Below are 23,846 nucleotides of genomic sequence, written 5' to 3' on the forward strand. Positions count from 1 at the left end.
AGTTCAACTCATGAATTCTATTTATGGGGGGTGACTAAATTATATTTGTCACTTGAATTCTCTCAAAAAACAGCATCGTAAATCTTGTTTATGGGTGGTGACTGAATAAATCATCTATCTTTACAAGATAAGCATGGAGAGAAAGTATTGAGGAAATTCATTCCTCAAATATTCGAAAAATTTGAAGTAACTTTAGTAGAGTCAAAAGAAGATTTAGTTGACCAAAAAAGAGAAAATTAATTGGTCGCATCAATATATATATATATATATACACACACATAAAGCACTAATAACCGGATTGGCGAGAAGTGACATAATGAAGACTGGTTTCCATTAGAATTGGATGATATAAAGGTGCACTAAAGGAGGCATTTGCGATGACGCAGGCACAGAAGTATGGTTGGAAAAGAGAGAGATTAGCAGTGGGCGCCAATTATTACTTGATTAGTGGATGAAAAGCAAAAGCTACTTCTTGTAGGGGCAGGGCAGCGATTGCATATTTGTTTATTAGTCAATTTGGCCACTTTCACCCCTCCAAAATGCGACTACTCGACGCTGAAAGCAACAACAGTGTTGCAGCCTGTTGAGTCCACTTTGGGAAAATGCAGTGTGTTGCCAATATGCACTCATCCTGTGCTCCTCCTACCCTTTCGGTCGCACCATCTCCAATTATTCCCTAATGCTCCGCATTGCTACACCATTAAAGCATCACAAGTATTAGAATACTCTTGTCAGGAAAGAGCTATAGCCATCATGATGGCCCATGGATAATGGCATCCATGTTGGTTGGCCATCAATGAAGCTAAGTCTCACTCCTTTGACCATTCCTGATAACCATACCTGTTCCTGCGAGATTGATGCCCTCCTCTTCTCTGCTCATTCTTCTAACATGTAGCTACACATGGCAGGAACGCTCAAACAGGTGATATATTTCTGAATTTAATAGGATTCCTTGTCGTCCTCATCTATACTTGCTGTCATGCTATCTATTCACTACTACAAAAAACCTCTATAAGAGCGCCTATTTTGGAGGGCTTATTCATACACATATTCTATACTGCTTTTTCTCTGTCTCTACCATATCCCACGCATGCCTGGCTCCCCGAGGTTAAAATGAGATTGCTTAGCAAGTCCATCTCAAGCATTTCACTATCTGTTACAATCACCTCATCTGTTGGAAATGCTATCTAATTGGTTGACTTAGAACCCTGAGATATAAGACCAAATGGAGGTACACACAAATCTCTACGGACCCTTTCCTAGGGAAACATCTGCAACATTAAAAAGTAAAATTGCGAATGAAATATTAATTAAAACGTGTACATTTGTTACAAAACTTGGGCGTTATCCCCACATATCAAAGCCATGTTCATCTAATATCAGATAAAAAAATCTGGGGCGAAATGATGAGCTGAACAAGTTGTATTGGTGGCTCTGATAGGTAGGAGAAATGGGCATTGGAGCTAGAATTTCAAGGACAGGAAATGCACTGCATTGACCGCATCATATACCATGAGTCCAATTCTACCTCCAACCCAACGTCCTATTTGACTTCCCACAAGATAACCAAAGTCTCGCAAGACTCCGCTGCCCAAAGAAAGCTCCAGTATAAGTACCAAACAACGTTCCTATGCTTCTGAGGAACGCTTCTGCCATGGTAGCACCATAGTACATGGCTTCAAAAAACTCCCATCCTGAAGACATGATGGTACCTATAACGCGCTTTGCTTCACGGGACGCCATCTTTGCTGCCTTCTTCCCACGTCTCCCAGCAAGTCTGAAGACTCTTTTGTGACATTCCCTTTGAACCTGCTTGGAAAAGGGCAGTCTCAATGGCTTCATCCCGTGCTTTCACCACACGAGCAGTTTCAATGTTGTAGGAGAAGAGTTTCGCAGCTTCCTTCATAGAGCATCCCAGACTTCCAGCACCCACGTCAAAGCAATCTAAAACTGTAAACTTCCCACATCGGGATGAACCCTCCTGCCCGGCTAGCTCTCTGCATTTATCAGCCGAAACGACCCACTACAATCATTCTCACGTGCCCGTCCTCACCGCGTTTTGGTGCGCAAAAGTATACAATAATACAAAGAAATACGTATGCTGTCTTGTATACCTTACACCCATCCATCCATTTTACAAGTTATAAATCATTCTAGCTAGGCATCACTGAGAATAACTGCTCTGGTTTTTATCAGAACATGTGTCAAATTCAACGCCAATAAATCCTCTTGCAGATGAATGGATTAAAGAAGCGCGCAGAAGAATGCAGCGAGATAGAGCTGGAAATTTGGGCAGATCAAGCCTACTCTTCGAACCAAACCCCAACAAGCATGGCTCCCTAAAAATCTCAAATAATCAAGCTCAGTCCGAATTCCTTCAAGCTTCAAGTGGCCCAAATACCTGAATTTTATTTTTAAAATTATTTTTAATTAATTTGTTTACTTTAAAATTAATTATTTTATTTTATAAAAAATATAAAATATATTTTTTTATAGTTAAATAATGTATAAGACTTGAATATATGATATTTTAATATAAAATGACCTGATCTTAAATAATTAATATTTATTATATATTTTTTAAAATAAATTTTTTTATTTGAACATTCGGGCCAAACACAAACTCAATCGGGCTTGTTCTGAATTTTTTCAAGCCTATTTGGATAGGCTCTAATGGGTCTGAACATAAAAAAATATGTTTTTTAAAGTTCAATTTTAAATTTTTTTTTGGCAAGTTCAAACTTAACTAAAATTATCAGCTTTAGATAGAGAGAAAGATATATTACAGAAAAACCTGAATCTGTGATTTCAGAACAAAGCAAATCGTACCGTGACGGCTGCCATTGGTGTTTATCGATGATGATCATGCAATGCAAATTATCTAAAATTGATAGCAAATAGCCGAAAAGGGAAATTCAATTACAAGATACAATGAATAGATAGAATACTATTGAGAAGCTAACGAAATTGGTATGTATGTGCATAGAAGTACCTATTTTGCTGAGCAGAATGATGCCAACAACGAAGAAGAGGACCCGGATCCTCTTTTTTCCGAGTTCCATGGCTCTGCTCTTTAAATGACACAGACCTAAGCCTTAACCCTATGAATGCTTCAAATACCAAAATTGATTTTCATCTGACGCTCGTAGTTCCGGTGTTCATTCCTTTTGTTTTGTTGTTCTTTTTTCAGTTCGTGTTTTTATGAAGGAACTCACTTTTTTCCCCCTTCCTCTTGCCATCTCTTCGCGTGCAAGTCATTCCAATCTTAACATGTTACCGAGGTCGAAGAAGAGACAAGGACCTCCTATATTGGAGATCTCTTTTTGATCTTAAAATGGAAATGTCGGGGCTACCCTTCTGGAATTATTTGCTCCTGCCCACAGGTTTGGGAGATAAAATAGTTGTAAAGGGTAATCAACTCATGTTCCCTTAAAAGCGTATAATTGTGATTTTGCAGTTTTTACGTACGGATATATATGCTTTTTGCCTTTTTGTATCCCGAAAAGGATTGATTTTAGCCGTTCGGACTTGGGACTATCGATTTCATTAAAAAAAAAAAGAATAAATGAAAATAAAAATCGGATAAATAATATATACCGAGACCCTCTTATCCTTGTATATATATACATAAACAAAGGCGTCTCATTGTTACATACAATGCATGAGGCTCTCACACGTACGTATACAAAACACAGGTCTTGCTTGCATATATTAACACACTTCACAAGGTAAAAAATTTTCCCTCTGAAAAACATATAATTAAAAGATGAAGAAAATTAAACAGAGGCGCAACAGACTACATAAAAACATGCTAAACAAATAAAAAGATGAGGTGGGGTTGGCTGTAATTAGAATTTTGGGTTTCAAACCTTCCCAATCTCGAGGGAAAAAATCCCAAAAACAAGGGCGAACTCCATGCCGAGGACACAGCGGTACTTTGGAGGGAACAAAAGTGTTAATTTCGTCAAATAGAAACACGAGGGTTTATGGTGGGCTTTACGCCTTCAACAAATCTTGGAGTGTATATTCGTATTGTATGCAACTCTTCTATTCATTCCAGCCAACATCAATGGCGGTTTTCGGCCAACTCAAGCATCCATTTTAGGGCTTGAGCCAACTTCAATTTCAGAAATATTGTCTCATCATATTCCTTCATCTATTACCGCATAATGTTGAAGCTCATTTCCTCCTCATGCGTCCGAAGCCGTACCCACCACCTTGCTCCGAGTTCGATAACGGCTCTCCGGCCCACAATCGAGTCTACCCCGCCTTGGCTTAATGTATTGAGTTCACTGAGGCGGCTAAGTTTTAGGAATCCTAATTTAGGTGGCAGGGTATTTTTCTGTTCGGATTCTAATGATGGGTCCGATCAGGTAGTCGAGGCCCAGGTCAAGGCAGCCGAGTCCAGCGCCGACGAGGCCGACTCCAGGGCTGCTTCAGCTATCGTGCCCACTAGTCCCAGACCGGAAGATTATCTCACGGTTAGTTTTGGAGATTTTCATCTGCTTGGCAGTAATTTTATAGCCAACCAGCTTGGAAGTTAAGTGTTTAAGAAATTGCCAAACAATCCAAATGATGCAGTGTAATTGTCATTTAGAAATCAAAGTTCGCAACTTGAGGCAATTGCGGTAATTTGGGTACGCTATCAGAGTGTCCTTCGTTTCAATAAGCGTTACTCACGCGCACCTTGTTATTGAAATACTAATATTAATTTCGAACTAGAACTTGGTTCCGTTTCCTTTTGTCCCATCCTTCCATCGCTATTTAGTTTTCTTATATAATTAGACATATTGAACTTGATCATTGAAAAACGTGTGACGGAAAAATTGCAGCTTATCGTCATCCTTAAAAATAAGAAGCAACTGGAAACGCATGATTAGTGACAGATGATATTTACTCATTTTTCTCTGGTTGCAGACAGCCATTGAGGGGGAGATATGATTCTCATAACTGAAATGTAACCTAGACATCTTTGAACGGGAGCATATATCTATAATACCTGCAATGTTATAACTCCCTAGTAGCAAAAAGTGGTTACTGTTGATATTGCCCGTAATTTGTTCATCCTCTAAAAAGTTTCAGTAAACAAAATGTAAATACGAGATTGATGTGAATGTAGTGTCAGAAGCTTAACATGCCGTTTCTTGTTGCTATAATGTAAAGCTGATCCAGAGAGGGTGAATATCTTTGATCCTTCAAGATATTTAATTAACCGGAAATAAGTTTTTGCAAGTATTCAAGTTTTGTGTTTTGTTTCTTGGAAGTTTCTTCTGGTATTGTGTTTCTACTTCATTTCCGGGCTCTGCTGAGGCAGTCGTTGGCATATATGGGATGCTTTATGCTGTTTTCATGCTGTGGAAGTAAATGGAGGATTCTATTAGCGTTATACTGTTTTTTCATTTTTAATATGGCTTACAAAATGATGCATTTGGAGTTGGCCTACTAAAATGTATTAGGAGCTTATGAATTGTTATCCTATTTTGCACTGCTTTCTTAGCATCAACCTTGCTTGCATATATCATGTTTTTCTGATTTTTCTTCTTCTTCGTTTCCTTCAAGACAGGTTTTGGCCCTTCCATTGCCACACAGACCACTTTTTCCAGGATTTTACATGCCAATCTATGTTAAGGTGTGGTGGGATGTCAAGAATGAGAATTAAGCATCCTTTTTTGCTCCTTACATAAAGCTGGCTGAATCATATCAGAACTGTAACATTGCCTGACTGGTTTTAACTAATTGCTTCAAATGTAGCTTGATACTGTAATTGTCTAATGATTATTTTTCTATACATCCAGGATCCCAAATTATTGGCAGCTTTACATGAAAGTCGAAAACGGCAAGCCCCTTATGCAGGTGCTTTCCTCCTTAAGGATGAGACGGAGGCTGATTCAAGTGTGGCTTCTGGCTCTGAAACAGAGAAGAATGTATATGATTTAAAAGGAAAAGAGTTGTTTAATCGTCTTCATGAAGTTGGTACGCTTGCTCAGGTGTGTTTGTTTGCAACTTGTTAGCTTATGCTTTATGATTTATTGCTTAGGTTGGCACCTCATTCTCTGCTAACTATTCTCTACCAGATTTCAAGCATTGCAGGGGACCAGGTAATCCTTATTGGTCACAGGCGACTACGTATTACTGAGATGGTTAGTGATGAACATGTGAAGATCTACTGATAACTGTGTTTTTAATTTAACTTTTGGCATGTTATTCATCATGTGCTTTTGTTTCATTCACAAAGATTTCAATATTCTCATTATTGCTTCTGTGTGTTTGACAGTTTGTCGTTTGCATGTGTGGCTAAAGTCTAAGTTACTATGTTAATTATTATTTTACTGGTCAGTTACTATGTCAATGACATAAACAATTTATATCTTTTCTACAGGTTAATGAGGATCCACTTACCGTAAAAGTTGATCATCTCAAGGTATGCCATCTATCTGTTGTTTCCTATGTGCCAATTTTTTAATAGACTGAAAATTTCTTCTGCTTCTATTATTCAATGAACAGCATTTTTATATAACTCATTTTCTTAATTGTGTTCTTGACACTGCAGGATAAACCTTATGACAAAGATGATGATATTATAAAGGCTACTTCATTTGAGGTTATATCAACCCTAAGAGATGTTCTCAAAACTAGCTCACTTTGGAGAGATCATGTTCAGACTTACACTAAGGTATAAATCATGCCTATAAGTGTATTATGACTGACTTATCCCATCTAACTAAGATTACTTATGAATTCCTAGAGGTATCTTTGACTGTACTGTAATTTTATTTGACAAGCTGCAGCTGCCAATTAATGATGTTTATCTTCTCCATCAATCTGCCTTGGCAGAACTTGTGCTTGAGGACTTTCACTAGGCCTTTTGCATCACAAGATATTAAATTTTTATTATCTGATTCAATTGATCCTTTAGGGTATAAAACAAAGTATTCAGTGGGTCACAACTGTGCTAAATAATAAATTATTAAACAGTGCACAAGCACTAACTAGATCATGACTATTACACATCATCATTTCAACCATATTTCGTTTCTCAGACCCCTTATCCTGGTTTTTATTGTTTTGACCAAATAAAACACCGGTGTATCTAAAAGTACCTCGTGATAGTGTTTGTATGTTGAAATGTTTGATTAGTTGACTATAGGCTGCATGGTTTAATACTTTTTTATTTTTACCTATTATGTCCTGTTGATTCTTTCCTTAAAATTCCGCAGCATATAGGTGATTTTACTTTACCAAGGCTTGCAGACTTTGGAGCTGCAATATCTGGGGCAAATAAGTTGCAATGCCAGCAAGTGCTTGAAGAGCTAGATGTGAGTAAATTTTGGTAAATGAGAACGAGAAGCTCTAGCCTGATGCATTGCATACTTCATATTTCTTGTTTGCAAAGCTTTGATCATTTTTAATTTCTTGAGCAAGATTTGCTAGTATATTTGATGTCAAATTAGTATTTAACATTTAAAGAAATTCGAATCAGGAACATGTTCTGAAAATCTTACATGTGGAGTTATGCATGCTCTTTTCTTGGATAGGTTTATAAACGATTGAAACTTACTTTGGAGTTAGTAAAGAAAGAGATGGAGATCAGCAAGATTCAGGTATAGTGCTCTCCCCCTCTTCGTTTGGTGCTTAATTTTTTATATGTTGAGCCCCATCTGTATTCTTATCAGGAGTCAATTGCGAAAGCAATTGAAGAAAAGATAAGTGGTGAGCAGCGTCGTTACTTGTTGAATGAGCAACTTAAGGCGATAAAAAAGGTACAAAGCCCTCTCTTTCCCTCTGCTCCATGGTGTTTGTTTCAATGGATAAATAAATTCCCTTTTTCAGTATTGAAGTTCAGAACTTGTGAATATTGCTCACAAGCCTGAGCCTCATGGCATAGTCTGCCCCTACTCCTAGAAAATTGTGTTTTCCACTTTCTTGCCCTGCTTAATTAAGGAATTTTATTTGATTCATTAGCTATATTAAAGATGTTAGGAACAAACGTATGTGAGGTAATTTGATTTCATCAGGACCTATTATATCCTGGGTTATAAAATGTTTATAGTGCTCCACCGTAGCTTCTTGATCTTATTGGTACGTACAATAATAGTGCAATTTGTGGGCGTTGTTGCTGAAAAGCTCCATTGCTTATATGCTTGTAAACTAATTTGCTTTGATTTATAATTATTTCTATCGCAGGAACTGGGACTGGAGACAGATGACAAAACTGCTCTTACTGGTTGGTTTTGATCTCTACCATCTGTTTTTTGATACACAATGGTAGATTTATTTTTCTTTCTATCCTGCTTAAGTGATCAAGTTATTGTGTTTGTGATATATAATGGAGCAATCGAAGCCTATTTTTCTAATTCCTAAAAGTGTTGACTCGTTTCTCCATTGTTAATTCTTTCCAAGAAGTCTGCTGCTCTCAATTTAGTCCCTTGAAAATTCCATCACCGTTAATTTTGTCCAATGTCAAGCGTAAAATGATATGTTTTTTAAAATATTAGGACTAAATTGTTGCTGACAGTTTCTTTTGAGGACCAAAGTGGTAGTATTCTTTTTTAAAATGCTTTCATTGTATAGTGAGCTTGAGGATGTTTGTACTTAATATTGTGCACTGTCGTTTGCATGCGGGTCGGTCTTTTTATAGCCTTATCTAGTTAAAGGTTCGAACTCACAGCAGTCTTCTGCTCTTATATGTCAGATGGAGTGTACTTTCTAGTTAACTAGTTTGCTGAAGTTTGCTTTACTTTCTATTAAATTCATTGCAGGAAAATTCAGGGAAAGGATTGAACCAAAGCGAGAGAAATGTCCATCTCATGTCTTGCAAGTTATAGATGAAGAGCTCACAAAACTACAGCTGTTGGAGGCTAGTTCAAGTGAATTCAGTGTAACCCGTAACTACTTGGACTGGTTGACTGCACTGCCTTGGGGTGAATACAGGTTTGTACTCCTTGAACTTGGTGTATTATATTAGTTGCGGCATATCTAATCTTTTGAAGAGTTAAATAAATTCTTTTAGTGCCATCGCCAATGACCTTAATGTGGGACTGGTGTTTGACAGCCTGTTGATTGAGGACAATTATAGAACAGGTTTATAAGATTGAGCTTTAGAAGGTCAGAAGCTTCATAAATATCATTCTCGGAGGCTTTTGGAAGAACTTGGTTGTAAATACAACAACCTGGAAATGCAAATTTGAAATTGCTATTTCATTGTTGTGAGTGGTAGTTGATATGTGTGATCTGATATTACCAACGGATAATTTTGTTTGAAGACATGATTTTTCACCTTTATTTTAAGGGAAAATTAATCTGCATATCCTTATAGTTTTGCTCAATTTTGAATTAGGTCCTTGTAATTTATTTGTTTTATCAAGTCCTTATAGTTTGATCTAGTATAATGTTAACCCCTAAAGATTAAAATTAGTAATGAATTATTAAATTTCACAAAATAAAAATACTCTTGGAGTTTACAGGAAATTTAATTTAATACTTTTAGCCAAAATTGAAAAAAGAAAAATTGATTTAATACATTGTTTAATAAATTTAATGAAAATTATATATGTATAAAAAATATTTAGTAGACAGTCTAATTATATAAATTCTGAGTTATAAAAATTATGCAGTTAATTCTAATGTTGTATGTTCATCTAATAAAAATATAAAAATTCTTAATTTTTTTAAAAGGAAAAATTTAAGTATTTTAACCTTCAGGGATTAAAATTTAATTGATCAAACTCTGTGTGTGTGTGTGTGTGTGTGTGTGTGTGTGTGTGTGTATCTCACGTGCACAAACTCCTCCTTAGAAATTTTGTAGCTTCTATAGAAATTACATTTTAAACAAAAACGTGCCCCCCCTTTTTTTTCCCTAAAAGGCTTAACTAAATTGACTGTCCCCCCAAATTGTTCATGTGCATTCATTTCCTGACACATAGCTCTCATTACTTGTGCTTTCACTGCCATATTGGCCATCTTTCATGGCGAATCGAACATTTGGGCCAAGTTGGCGGATTTTTGTCGAACCTGATATCATGAATAAGATTCTGCTTTATTGTGCATGTATATAACTGGCTGCCAAACTGATGAGATGGCCTCTTTTATTTTAATCATACAGCTTTATGTAATTTATCAACCTACAAAAGTATCTCCAGTCTGAAATCTGTTAAAATTTGGAAACCACCCCCCTCTTTTTTTTGGGGGGGGTGTTAAGGGAGTACATTTTTGTTCTTTGTATGGCACATTTTTCTTGAAATTGAACTGAATATGAACATATGCGAATGATAAGCTTTTTCCTTTTTACAAATTGGATGACATGCAGTAAACCCTTATTGGTTGCGTGAAAAAAGCTGTGTATTATCAGTGGCAACATAAGATGTTTTTCCACTTTATTTATTTATTTTTCTGGTTTTTCTTGATTGAGTTTTGGTATCCTCCTGCTCTCTGCATTATTTTTTGTACATTATTTTTACTCTTAATGTTTTATTTCAGTTGTTAAGTTTTGGAAGGTTATGGCTTTTTATGGTCACTAAAAGTTCCCATTAATCCGATTTTCAATTTGTTAATTTGCAAATCAAGTGATGAAAACTTTGATGTAATTGGGGCACAAATGATTCTCGACGAAGACCATTACGGATTATCTGATGTGAAGGAAAGGATATTGGAATTCATTGCTGTTGGCAAGCTAAGAGGGACTTCACAAGGTAAATCATTGTTTGTTTTCATACTATTGAACCATGTGTTTCTTATTTTGTGGATGAAGGGGTTAATGTTGAGGTTTCTATGTTCCAGTAAAATATGAACTGTGTCCCTAGCCCCCCACGGGGCTGTATTTTTAAAATAATCTGGTCATGCCAGGCAGGCTCGAACCTGATCCAGGGAGCATGAATTTAGCTCATGTCTTAATCTTGAGCAGATTTTTTTCTCTTAAGATGGGCATGCTTCTCAGGTTATTTTAGGCCCCCCCCCCCAAAGTTTCATGTTGTCTTTCGTGCACCACACCCAAACCAAAAAAAAAAAAAAATTCTACCAGGTTCTTGGTCCATCCCCAATTGTCTACCTAATGCTATGCTAAACATTGATTACTTCATCCTTAAGTTGGGTGTGCATGGTATTAGCACTTGCAAATTCCTCTTGAAACATGTTTATGTGCTTTCTAGTTTCAAATGGTGGAATTAGATCACTATATATCTTGATGTTTGATGCTTATGTCAGGAATTGTTGATATGGAGTATAAATAATTTTTTGACTGAACAAAATAATGCTTTTGTGCTGATGTGTAGTGTAGAGTGAGCATATAATTTGCTTAATTAATTCGGTTGGCCATTGCTCTGTGATGATGGTCCAGTATTAGAACTTGGGGCATCAGACTTTTTGCACAGAGTGCCTATTCTGCTGCTGCTTCTTACAAGTGGTTTTTTTTTTTTTAACACTGATAGGAGTTTCATTTTAAGCTCACTTATGTAGAGGGCCTTTGGTAACAACATGCCCCTGATCTTTCTCCTATATATGCAGGGAAAATCATCTGCCTTTCTGGGCCACCAGGAGTGGGTAAAACAAGTATTGGTCGTTCAATTGCACGTGCCTTGAATCGTAAGTTTTTCCGATTCTCTGTGGGAGGATTAGCAGATGTGGCTGAGATCAAGGTAGCTAATGTCTCTTTATACCCTACAACTCTGTTCTGTGGTAGTGGCGTATGGTCCTTTTCACTAATTATTTTATCTGACAGGGCCATCGTCGAACCTATATTGGTGCTATGCCAGGGAAGATGGTGCAGTGCCTTAAGAATGTGGGAACAGCCAACCCTCTAGTTTTGATTGATGAGATTGACAAAGTAATATGTTGCTATTAGGCTCATTTTGTTTGCAGCCAGTTGATTTCGTTTGATTAGTTTTAAGTATGTCAGTTCTATTCGCCATTTGGATTTGGTCGAATTTGACCCTTAAAAATCTCAGAAATTTCAGTTTCATTAATTATTTGTGTCTAAAAGCAAGATGGTTTTGGTAATTCAATTGTCTTGCTTGATTGGCAGTTGGGCCGGGGACATGCTGGTGATCCAGCAAGTGCACTGTTAGAGCTTCTGGATCCAGAGCAGAATGCTAATTTTCTAGATCACTATCTTGATGTTCCAATTGATCTATCAAAGGTCAGTATTCGATGTGTTGGAGCCTGAGTATTTAGGTTATAGAAGATTCAACATTTGTGCATGGTTTTACTTGTGTATTTTACAAGGGATTCAGGTGTTACTGATGATGAGAATTTGGGCATATTGCAAATGTTTTGACCATAATGACTCATGCATTGGAAAACTCACTGCAGGTTCTCTTTGTTTGTACTGCAAATGTAGTGGAAATGATACCTAATCCTTTGTTAGATAGAATGGAGGTGGTTGCAATTGCTGGATATATTACTGATGAGAAAATGCACATTGCAAGAGATTATTTGGAGAAGACTACACGTGAAGCATGTGGAATAAAACCTGAACAAGTATATTTCTTCACCCACTTTGTCCCTCTTTCCTTGCAAAGGAATAGATTATATTGAAGTTTAGTCATAGAAAGCTTGATGATATCAGTTTCATTTACTGAGAATTAACTGCAAAAACAATTTTGCTCCAGGTGGAAGTTACTGATGCTGCTCTTCTTGCCTTGATAGAGAATTACTGCAGGGAAGCAGGGGTCAGGAATCTCCAAAAGCATATTGAGAAAATATACCGGAAGGTCTAAAAATATTTATTTTTAGGTCAATATTGTGAACTTCTAGCTATTACAAAGTGACCCATCTCATGAATGGTTTTGTAGATAGATTTTGTAGCTTTGTTCATTGGAATCGAGCTTCTCTTTGTTCTTAGACCTGGTGCTTTCAGTCATGACTATATCAGATATTAATCTTATGACAGATAGCACTGCAAATCGTGAGGCAGGGAGCAAAACTTGAACCTGCTGCAGCTAGTGCTCAGGATATTGAACCTAAAGAAGCCAAAGTTGATGTTCAGGATTTGAATAAAAATGCAGCTGGAAATCAAAATGCTGGGTTAGTAGAGAATTGTGGTCAAGAACAAATGAGTGAAACCTCTATAGAGGTTGACAAGGAGCAAACAGAACCACCAGCTGATCACTCTGAATGCCCTTCCAATCAAGCTGCAGACCTAGAGGTACTGTTAAAATTTGAGAGTCATAACTGGATTTGTTTCTTTAATTCATCCACCAATTATGAAGTTGGCTCTGCCAGAAACAGAGACCCACCACGTATTGGTGAAAAGTGACAATCATACAATGATCTCTTTCTTGTCAGTTGTCTCTTCTGTTCTTGTAATACCGTTTGTGCACTACTTCGTTCTCTGATATGATGCTTTTCCTCGCAGAAGACTTTATTCCATAAGTTGAGCAAATTTTCTCCAGAATTCAACAGTCACTGATTCTCATTTGAATTTCATGGGATTATACAGGGAAAAAAAGAAAGTGAGAAAGATCAGGAAAGTGAATCAACCGTGACAGCTCAAAAGGTCTTGGTTGATAAATGCAATTTACCGGACTTTGTTGGCAAACCTGTCTTCCATGCTGAACGCATCTATGACCAGACACCCATCGGGGTTGTCATGGGTCTTGCCTGGACTGCAATGGGTGGTTCCACGCTGTATATAGAGACTACTCGCGTTGAGGAAGGGGAGGGAAAAGGTGCGCTGCATCTCACTGGTCAATTAGGAGATGTCATGAAAGAAAGTGCTCAGATTGCTCACACAGTTGCCAGAGCCATATTAGCGGAAAAAGAGCCAGAGAACTCATTCTTTGCAAATGCAAAGCTTCATCTCCATGTTCCTTCTGGGTCCACCCCAAAGGATGGACCAAGTGCGGGTTGCACAATGATTACTTCACTTTTATCCCTTGCCATGAGAAAGCCCGTGAGGAAGGATCTAGCAATGACTGGGGAGGTGACGCTTACTGGAAAGATCCTCCCAATTGGCGGGGTATGTTGAGGAAAACAATACGGCCATATTCTTGCCCTTTTGTTTCAGTAACTTTCTGGACATTTTTTAGCTGTCACTAGTGTTCGAGATATGGAAAGTCTCTCGAAGCTTTTCTTTCCCCCTTGTATTTTGAGATGGTTACTTCTTCCTTTCATGTTTTTCCGAATTTGAAACTCATTCTGTGAAAATTCCAGGTTAAGGAGAAAACTATCGCGGCTAGAAGGAGTGAAGTTAAAACCATCGTATTCCCTTCAGCTAACCGGAGAGATTTTGATGAGCTGGCTCCTAATGTGAGAGAAGGCCTCGATGTTCATTTTGTTGATGATTACATGCAGATATTTGACTTGGCTTTTGGCCATGAGCAGAGCTAGCAAGTGATGCTACTCTTGCCGGAGATAGAACGTTAAGTCTCACAACTGAAGGTTCGTCAGATAAAAATTCTTTACTCTGCTGCAGGATTCAGCCTGATTTTTGGACTCCATCAGCTCTCAATATTTTGCTGACTTTTCTGTTCTGGGATTGTATGAAGCACATTTTTTTTCCAACTGATATATTCAATTGTAACAAGAATGTATTTATTTGAGGAAATAGGAATGTGTTTCCTCTGTTAGTATGTTTAAAGAGAAACATTCTAATAATGCCGTAAGAAAATTTCTGGCCAAAAAAGCTGTGCCATAAAAAAATATATCTTGGTCATATATTTTGATGTCTTCATAAATTATGAACGATTTATTTTTAAAATTCTGTACAATGCATGAAAGAATAGGTATGATTTAGCTATAATGGTGACAAAAATTTGTTTCTAGTTCATATTATTTTACTTGAAACAGTTCATTATTAAAAAGTTAACATGATTTAATATGATTATTAAAATTTAAAAATGTTGAATTTAGCTAAACTCTATTAAAAATACAAATATGTAAAGCAACTCCATAACTTCAACCGGACAGTGGTTGATAATATATATCCGATTTAAATTTTAATTATCACTTTTTACTTATTTTTTATATAAATAAAATCACTCATTTTAATAAACATTTATTATACATTTTTTATATCATCTCTCATTATTTACATTAACAAAAAATAATTAATATATATTTATATTAATTAATATAAAGCATTTTAATCTAACTTTTTTATTTTTAAATATAATTGTTATGATTAATTAATTTTTTTAAATTGTATGGTATAGTTTTATATATATGTAATACATATATAAACGAAGGGAGTATGTGCTACACTAGCCATTTAAATTTCAAAAGAAAAAGAGGACCAGATGTAGTTTAGAATCTGTCATATGGAATGAAATATATGCCAGAGGAAAAGCTCCAGTTATTTTCTTTCTAAAAAGAAGCTTTATAATGGGCGAACAGAAATCCGGATATTGTAATAGCCGTGCGAGTCAATGATAAACAAGCTTTTGAACTTCGGATATAATATGCAGTGTTGGATAGAAAAGTAAATGTTTCCATTCATTCATGAATAAATAAAGTTTAGGCAAGTACCAAAAATAAAGAAGAAACGCTTGCTTCTTGTCCAGTACGTCATCCGTGATAACCCTTGATGACAACTGAAATCTCCTCTGAAAATTGCCTAACCATGACATGTTTCAACACTAAATACATAAAGGCGGACGGTGCCGCCAAAATGTAGGAAATCGACTCAAGCACGATCCTCATCTTTATCCAAGCAGGCTGATAAATAGCTCAAAATGAAGCCATCAAGGTCCCCCTCAAGCACAGAATCGGGATCTGAAACCTCATAATTCGTCCTAAGATCTTTCACCATGCGGTAAGGCTGTATCATAATAGAACAAATTGAGCAAACTGCTCAGGTCATCAAATTCTGATACGTAAATTAAATAGAAGGCAGATGCTATTCCAAACCGTACATGGAGCACAAAACTGCGTATCTGGTTGCCCCAAGTTATATCTGTAAGGGACTGTGAATGCTGGGCATTCAACTGTGCCTGGCGTGCCATCTCCAGTTGATCTAATCGAGACTGAAGCACAGCCATCGCTGAAGCCTTATTCTGATGTTGTGATCTGTTTGTGAACCATAATCAGGCTTAAAAATGCAAGAGTGACACTTCCATAAGCATTGTATGAGCATCAATTAAGCGTGCACAAATTCTACTTACCTTTCATTCTGACAAACGGCAGCAATTCCTGAAGGAATATGAACTATTCTTACAGCACTTTCAGTTGTATTAGCATGCTGACCACCAGGACCCCCAGAACGAAATCGTTCAATTCGAAGATCAGATTCATTAATTTGCACATGAGCAGATGCATCACCCAGGATTGGGGTCACTGCTACAGCAGCGAATGAAGTATGCCGCCGCTTGTTGCTGTCAAAAGGTGATATGCGCACCAGCCTGTGCACTCCTACTTCTGCTTTGGCATACCCAAATGCATAGTCACCATCTACTTTAATTGTTGCTCGCTGAAAAATCAAATTACATGGATTCAATAACGGTTCTGAACAGTATAAACTGTATTTTTGTGCCAAAAGCTTGATGTCATAATGGCACTAAATCCTTCTTGATAGAAGGAAGGTTGCGGGCTCAATTCCCACCTATAGGCGCGTGGGTAATATGTGTGTCCATTTTAAAAAAGAAAAGAAACTGTATTCATGTGAAAGGAAGGCAACAGACTACAGGCCTAAGAGGGAGAAATATTAGCGGTCCCTGAATAGAAAATAAAACCCCAGGTTAGCCTTCGATGCAGCTCGATAAGAAGTTACACTAGGTCTTCAGAAATCAAAAACCATAATTACTTAAAAGTTGCTTTGAGACATCACAAGCATGCAACAACTGAGCGCAAAATTTGTTTGAGTTCATGAATGATGGCAAGAAGGAGAACCTTGATTCCTGCAATCTCACCAGGCATTTCTTCTACCGCAGTTACTTTATATCCACGTCCCTGGGCCCAGGACTTATACATCTGCATGACCATTGCAGCCCAGTCCATGCTCTCAGTACCACCAGCTCCAGCCTGAACCTATATTAAAAGATAAAACAACAAACTTTAATAGGAATGCATTAACCAGTCTGCACAGCTCATGTTCCTTGAACTACTGATGCTGGTGATGGAAAAAGATGACTTATTATCGTGTTCTTAGAGAACAACCTCAATGTAACAAGAGCATAAATCCTGCTCCCCAGCAAGCAATGCCTTGAGCTCCTTTTCTTTTGAATTTCTTCTCATGTTAAGGAGTGCTTTCATTGATTCCTGCAAAAGGAGGGAGCCTCTGCATGAATTAAAAGAACGGCATTTACTAGTGAGAAAGGGCCCATGCAACACATAAAAAACCTCACATTTGTATTTGAAATATATGACAATGATGCCTGTTTCCTTCAACTTACATAACTCAGTTAAATGAATCCTCCAAAACTCTAATATAATGTTCAATATCCAGTTTCTTCTTGCACATCTCATAAACAAATTACAAAATTACACGCTATGACTTGATGAGTCGTCACTGTCATTCATAAGCTTACTTTTTAGTCATTATTCTCTATTTTTCACAACACTTGGTACACAGGATGAAATGTAATTATGATTCAGATTATTAAGTGTAGCACACACATGCAAGACTCCGGTGGCAGTGGTAAAGCAGATGTATACATGCCTACGAGTAGAAGCAAGTGCCCACCGATTCCAAATCTTCGTCATTCTCCTCTCTAGCAAGTTTTATCATGTCAATATTCTCTAGTAGTTCTTGCTCCAATGCATTCACCTCTTTCATTTTTCCTATGAGTGAACCATGCTCACGGCTTATTTTACTTGCATGCACAGGATCATCCCAAAGATCAGGCTTATTAAGCTCGGCAGATAAGAAATCCAACCTGACCATCAATTTTCTCCACTGCCAGAACAAACAGAAATTAATTTACACAGGTTGTAGCGTGCAACAAATAACATATAATCAAGGTCTTTCAATCACATAATGGTATCCCAAGTATGATCTCAGTGAGATGACAGCCCCTAAACAACAATCAATAAGTTATTACCTAATTTCCGCCGGAGGAAAAGAAAACTAGAATGAGCTTGTTATATAGAACGAAAATTGGAATTTGGGGATCGAATTTGAAACCTCACCTGTAGGCGCCGTTTAATCAAATGAATAGATTGAGCCACCGCAGCCGCATGACTCTTCCAATCACCTTCATTCTCGTCTAGAATCGTCCAATTATTAGCTAGAATTCCATCCACCGTTAGCCCATCTGAAGTTGACTGTTCAGAAGCCGCTTGGGAACCCCAGAAATGAATCCGTGAGGCGAAGACCAGGCCATGGTGGCTCCGATAAGAGGAATTGGCATTTCGAAACGAATTAGAACCGACCCAGAACCAGCTTGAAGGAGAGATAATTTGATGCGAGTGGGATGGGTTCCCCGCAAATTTGTGTAGGAACGCTGAAAACTCAGGAGAAAAGAGGTGCAAAATTCGCGGTCTTCGAGCACTGAATTTGGACTTTCTCAACGAAATTTGGAGGAAATTGGACATAACTTCGTCCAAGATCGAAGTGAAAGTAAGGCGACTAGGGGGCTTTCCTGTATGGAAATAGACTTCATATACACATGCTGCTTCTGTATTCAAGGGGTTTGTCAGGGTTTATCGTGTTCTCCGTGTTCTCTTCTGCCCGATAAAGATTGAAGACGTGGAAAATGGCCAGACGATCTAAGTTGCGGTAAAATGGGTGAGTCTGTACGGTATGTCAAAAACTTTAGCCTAACTTACGTAAGAATTAGCAAAGTATCGGTGCAATGCACGGATCTTTATACTGTAACTTTTATATTGTTAATTTTATAAGAATCTTAAAAAAAATAACTTATAACAAATACCTTTCCATATCATCTTATACATAATAAGGATATATAATTACTGTCTTTAATTTTAAATATGCATATTAAGGTTAAGAAAATGGATGGTAAAAAATAAATATAAACAATGCGAATGGATTCAATGAAAAGTAGGTTAACTATCAAATTCTCAAAAACTTTCCTATAAATAACATTAGAAGTTCTATCCATGGATCAATCACCTTTATCAAAAACCAATATTTTTAAACCCTCCTTACTTTAAACACAAGAAATAGCAAAATATAACTGGTCATGGATGAAAGTAAGACGAATTGGGTACAAATTGACATGGCACAAGTTCTAGCCATGGCTTTTATTAGTGATGGTTACAAATGCCAACATAATGGAAAATAGCTTCCTTATAGTAAATAGTAACCTAAATCAAATGAACACATAGCAATATGTGGTATGTATACTTCTGTCCCTGCAGTTGACCTAGACATTATTGAGCCTCAATAACATGTTTTCCAATTTGTAAAACTATGAGACATGTACATTTATGTAATCCCATAAACTTATCACTATTCTATATTAAAATAATTGCGGCACCAACTTTCAGCCTTGTTTCATGATTTAAAAGGTTTGTCATTATAATTGAATTAAAAAAGTCTATAGGGTACAAGTCATTAAGTAAATTCATATCCCAATCATCTTTTACAACACTATAAGAACTCAAGTATACAACTTTTTCTTTAGGGAAAAGAGACAACATGTACTTATTTATGTCTTCAACTATAACAAATATTAGGGCTAAGATAGCCTTGTTTTTAAAATATAAGAATTGTAGACATTGTTAAGAAAATTCAGGATATATGTTTATCATCATGGATTCTTCTAATAGTTAGATCACATGAATAAATATAAAATGCAACTGTAACCCTATCATGTTCTTTGGTCACGTACTTAAAAATAATGAAGAAAACATATCATGAAAAACACTAATAGATGAATCTAAGAAGACATTTAATTGAAACACAACATAAACAAACTACACATCATGCATGTTTATTTTTTCATCATCACATGTTTCACTATGTTCGATATAAGTTTACCATCACTGCCATCTAAAGCAAATGCCATACTACACAAATTCTTTACCTCAATTGAGTTGTTGATTGCATGATCATGCACATTGTCACATTGTGGAAAAATCATAACCACCTATTTAGTCTTGAACATGTTTTTGAGCTATTGACCTTTAAAAGAGTGCCACCCCCATAATACCAACGTCTAATTATACACGTGAAACATTACATCCTATATATAACTAAAGGCTTATAAAAAGAAAGATGGATAAATACAAAATAGTACAAGCATCAGCGAAAGTGCATAGACAAAATAGATTTGTTAATGTTATAGATGTTAATCAAAGCTGAAAGTGTGAAATGATATAGATAGACCCATACCATCTATTTATAATTGGTGTAATATCTATGCAAGAGGAAACTTTGAATTAATACTATCAATAATATCGAATAACTAAATATTAAAATTTTACGTTAGGAAAAATAATAACAAAATCTCTTGAATTATGTAAATGAGATTTTGATCCCTCAAAATGTCATAATTTCCTTGAAGTTCTAAGGGCATTTTCTATCATTAAGAAATTAACATAAACGACTAAATTGTCTTTAATTCAAACTTAAATTATTGTTGAATTCTTGTGATTTAAAAAAAAAGTTTTGAATCTTCAAACAAAACTTGTGAATGATAATTGATATTCGAATTAAGAGCAATGTGGTTATTTACATTAATTCTTTAAGGACAAAAAAGTCTCTAAAAACTTTAAGAGAATTATAATATTTTGAGAGACTCAAAATATCATTTACATAATTTAAAGGAATTTTATTGTCATCTTTCTTTTAAGTTATTGTACTTAAAAATTGGAACTTAAAACTGAAGCATTTTTATTATTGATTACCTTAGGTTGACCATCCAAATAGTTGAGTATATTGATTGATATTATTAACTTATCTTATTCAAATTATAGTATTTCAAAATTTTTAAATACTTCTAAAAGATATGATTAATTTTGGAAAATTCATTTTTTTTTTCAAAGATACACAACTTTGAGAATTTTTCACATATTTAATAGGCCATTTTTTCCACTGTTAACTAATCTTGAATCAATATTTGAATTTCAAATCACAATATTTATTAATTAAATAAAATTATTAATTAACAAGAATTATCATTAAATTAATGAATATATTATTTGATCAGCTAATATAAAAAACACTATTTAAACATATAATAGAAATAATAATATTTAATTGATATACTATATGATTAGAATTATTGTTGGTAAATTCTTGTTTTGACACCTAAAAATATATATACTTGTGGTTGCACCTCTTCTTTATATGTTGATTCAGTGACAAACTCTAGAAGATGTGAATATATATATATATGTATATATGTATCTATGTATGTATGTATGTATGTATGTATGTATGTAGTGAGTATGAGTAAAATTGCAAACTTATCGTACTATCATGAGTGTAATAGCCTACTTACAAGTCTAGCTATTGTACGATGATGAATGATTTGTACCTATTTTTTATATTTTTGTTTTTTTACTACATAATATAATTCATATTGTATTTTATCAATCCACATAGTCAATTTTCAAATGATTTTATTTTGACTTTTAACTGTCAAATAAACCCCATGTTCGGTCTCATCCATTCATGAAAGTAATAAAAATAAGGAGAAATTACATCCAAGTCTTAAACAATAAAATTAATTATCACAAAGTTCATTAATAACTAAGTTAAGGCTATTGTGTTGTTAATGACCTTAATTCAGTTGTTAATGGGCCTTGTGATAATTAATTTTTTTATGGAGGATTTTAAGATAATTCTCTCTAAAATTAACCTCTATTCAGTTACTTAATATTAGGAAAAAAAAATACGTAGTGATTTTCCCTCAAATTAGTTTTGCTTATGAACAACACATGAGGTTATGAATTTAGTTGGATAAATTATTATTATTCTGATATTTTATATATTGTAAATTGTCACAAGTTATTTTCTTTTATGTATACCTAGACATGTAAGGAGGAAATTTTAAATACTGCTCTTATTCTTAATTCTCATATGATTTTGTGCAATTAGTTTTAACATAGTAGATTTTAAAATATCATTTTTTTCAACATACTTTCAAAATGAAATGCATGGAATTAGAATTAATATAAGAATGCTTGATTTTAAATGTTTTATTTATAATTATTTTTTATTTTATTATTTTTATTGACTATTTAATTTAAGATAACATATTTACCACATACTTTATTTATTGACTATTAAAATTTTATTAACACGTCTCTCTCCACACAAGTTTATGAAAACTCACCGTTCTAACAATTTTGGCTTGAATAAAATAGCAGCTAACATACCATTTAATCATAACAAGGATAATATTTATACAGAAAAAAATTTAAATTAAAATTAAAAATTTTATCTAATCATTGTTTATTAACTGCTCCATCTTAAAATTTAAAATTTAAACCTAAAATCTTTTTATTGTTAAATACATTATGTTGAAAATCTAAAATAACTGAATACGTTGATCAAAATGATTATTAACATATTCTACTCAAATTATCTCATAAAAAAATATCCTATACTCAGATTACAGTTTTACCTAAATTTTAAATACTTCTAGAAGATATGATTAATTTGGAAAAATCATTTTACCAATGATACATGACTGTGATAATGTTTTGCATATTAACTGATCTCGATTAAATATTTAAATTTAAAAAAATTAATTTTTAGTCCTCTAACTTTTACTTGTAACTCAGTCCCTCAATCATTACTCACTGTGACTCAGTCATTCAACTTTTAAATCACTTACAATTTATCCCTTAATTTTTATTAATTTTTTTATATTAGCTTATATCTTACATCAATGAGTAAGAGGAGGGTATTTTAAAATAATATATGAGCATTTTTTATCCCTCTTATTTGATAAGAAATTTTTTAAAAAAATTAAAAAATAAAGACCGGGTTATAGATGAATCAAAAGTTGAGGGATTGAGTCGCAGTGAGTTATAGTCGAAGGATTGAGTCGCAACGAGTCATAGTTGAGAGACTGAGTTACAAGTGAGATAAAAGTTGAAAGATTAAAAGATTAATTTTTTCTTTAAATTTTACATCAAAATATTTACTAATCTTAAACCCAAGATGAATAATAATTAGATTATACAATTAGATTTTTGAAGATAATTAGAAATATAATTTTTAAAAATAAAAAATTAATTATATTATATAAAAATTAAATCGAAACCAACCCAACATATTAGATTATACTATTTAAAGATTTTTTTAAAAAAATTAAATTTAAAAATAGTATATTATTAACGTTGAAACCACATAATCATATTATAGAAATAAAAAATTCAAAATATTAAAAAAATCTTAATTGATTACCTAATATATTTAGATTTAAATTTTAATATTAATATTTGTAACACCTTAATTGATTATACTTATGCAAAATAATCAATTATTTTAGATTGATATAGGATGATGTTATTATTGTTTTAGGCAATTACGATAAAATCAAAACAAATTACCTAGGTTAATTTTTTTAATCAATCACATAATCCTCAATTCAATTTAAAAGCAATCACTAAAAAAGAACCCTAAAAAATAAAAATCAAGGAAGAATATCAAATCTAACCCTGTCTCATTTTGTCTAATTAAAAAATATTGCCATTTAAATAGAAAATGTTATTTACATTTTTTACATATCTTTCAAAATTAAAAATTAAAAATTAGAAACTACGTATCTTTTAACTGCTCTATTATATATATATATATATATATATATATTTAAAATATCATCTTGAACTAATTCAAAAATTAATAAACAAACTATCTTTCGAAGTAAAAAATTGCAAAGACACCCAAAACATTAGAGAAATTACTTTGACTTGAAATTCACCTTTGCCTCATTTATAAACAACTAAAAATACTGTTATTCAACGACATGAATGTTTCAATTAACACTCATGAGGTTGAA

General features: G+C 34.5%; 2 protein-coding genes and 1 pseudogene across 3 annotated transcripts; 1 reads left to right on the forward strand and 2 right to left on the reverse strand.

The window, feature by feature from the left end:
* Positions 1-289: 289 nt before the first annotated feature.
* Positions 290-3,062, reverse strand: LOC129310652 (uncharacterized; annotated as a pseudogene).
* LOC129316325 (lon protease homolog, mitochondrial-like) lies at positions 887-14,649 on the forward strand. Of its 2 annotated transcripts, none has more exons than XM_054960695.1 (20): positions 887-922; positions 5,564-5,629; positions 5,796-5,987; positions 6,075-6,140; positions 6,380-6,421; positions 6,551-6,673; positions 7,218-7,316; positions 7,536-7,601; positions 7,674-7,760; positions 8,185-8,224; positions 8,760-8,931; positions 10,564-10,688; positions 11,500-11,630; positions 11,714-11,818; positions 12,017-12,130; positions 12,304-12,471; positions 12,603-12,704; positions 12,884-13,138; positions 13,433-13,951; positions 14,146-14,649. In XM_054960695.1, exons 1-20 carry the CDS (start codon positions 902-904, stop codon positions 14,320-14,322), a joined length of 2,670 nt encoding a protein of 889 aa, XP_054816670.1. In that variant the 5' UTR covers positions 887-901; the 3' UTR covers positions 14,323-14,649. The 2 variants fall into 2 exon arrangements, with proteins under 2 accessions (XP_054816670.1, XP_054816662.1); XM_054960687.1 differs by lacking the exon at positions 887-922 and adding an exon at positions 3,884-4,481.
* A 751-nt stretch (positions 14,650-15,400) lies between these two features.
* LOC129321657 (peptide chain release factor PrfB2, chloroplastic) lies at positions 15,401-18,627 on the reverse strand. Its single transcript, XM_054967514.1, has 7 exons — positions 18,058-18,627; positions 17,612-17,824; positions 17,086-17,187; positions 16,819-16,956; positions 16,095-16,399; positions 15,846-15,999; positions 15,401-15,751 (listed from the first exon to the last, which is right to left on the reverse strand). Exons 1-7 carry the CDS (start codon positions 18,460-18,462, stop codon positions 15,617-15,619), a joined length of 1,452 nt encoding a protein of 483 aa, XP_054823489.1. The 5' UTR covers positions 18,463-18,627; the 3' UTR covers positions 15,401-15,616.
* Between the last annotated feature and the right edge of the window lie 5,219 nt (positions 18,628-23,846).

The sequence above is a fragment of the Prosopis cineraria genome, unplaced genomic scaffold (genome assembly GCF_029017545.1).
Source record: "Prosopis cineraria cultivar Desert tree isolate PC_DT_omini unplaced genomic scaffold, ASM2901754v1 PC1, whole genome shotgun sequence".
In the NCBI taxonomy this organism is placed as follows: Eukaryota; Viridiplantae; Streptophyta; class Magnoliopsida; order Fabales; family Fabaceae; genus Prosopis; species Prosopis cineraria.

Bases quoted from the DNA above. Each gene is read 5' to 3' on its own strand.
- LOC129316325 (XM_054960687.1), top strand. From the start codon at position 4,170: ATGTTGAAGCTCATTTCCTCCTCATGCGTCCGAAGCCGTACCCACCAC. The intron at 7,317-7,535 runs GTGAGTAAATTT...TTTCTTGGATAG, and splicing joins AAGTGCTTGAAGAGCTAGAT to GTTTATAAACGATTGAAACT. The intron at 8,932-10,563 runs GTTTGTACTCCT...TTGCAAATCAAG, and splicing joins CTGCCTTGGGGTGAATACAG to TGATGAAAACTTTGATGTAA.
- LOC129321657 (XM_054967514.1), bottom strand. From the start codon at position 18,462: ATGTCCAATTTCCTCCAAATTTCGTTGAGAAAGTCCAAATTCAGTGCT. The intron at 16,957-17,085 runs GTTGTTCTCTAA...CTTTTAATATAG, and splicing joins TATGCTCTTGTTACATTGAG to GTTCAGGCTGGAGCTGGTGG. The intron at 16,000-16,094 runs GTAAGTAGAATT...GTTCACAAACAG, and splicing joins GCCGTTTGTCAGAATGAAAG to ATCACAACATCAGAATAAGG.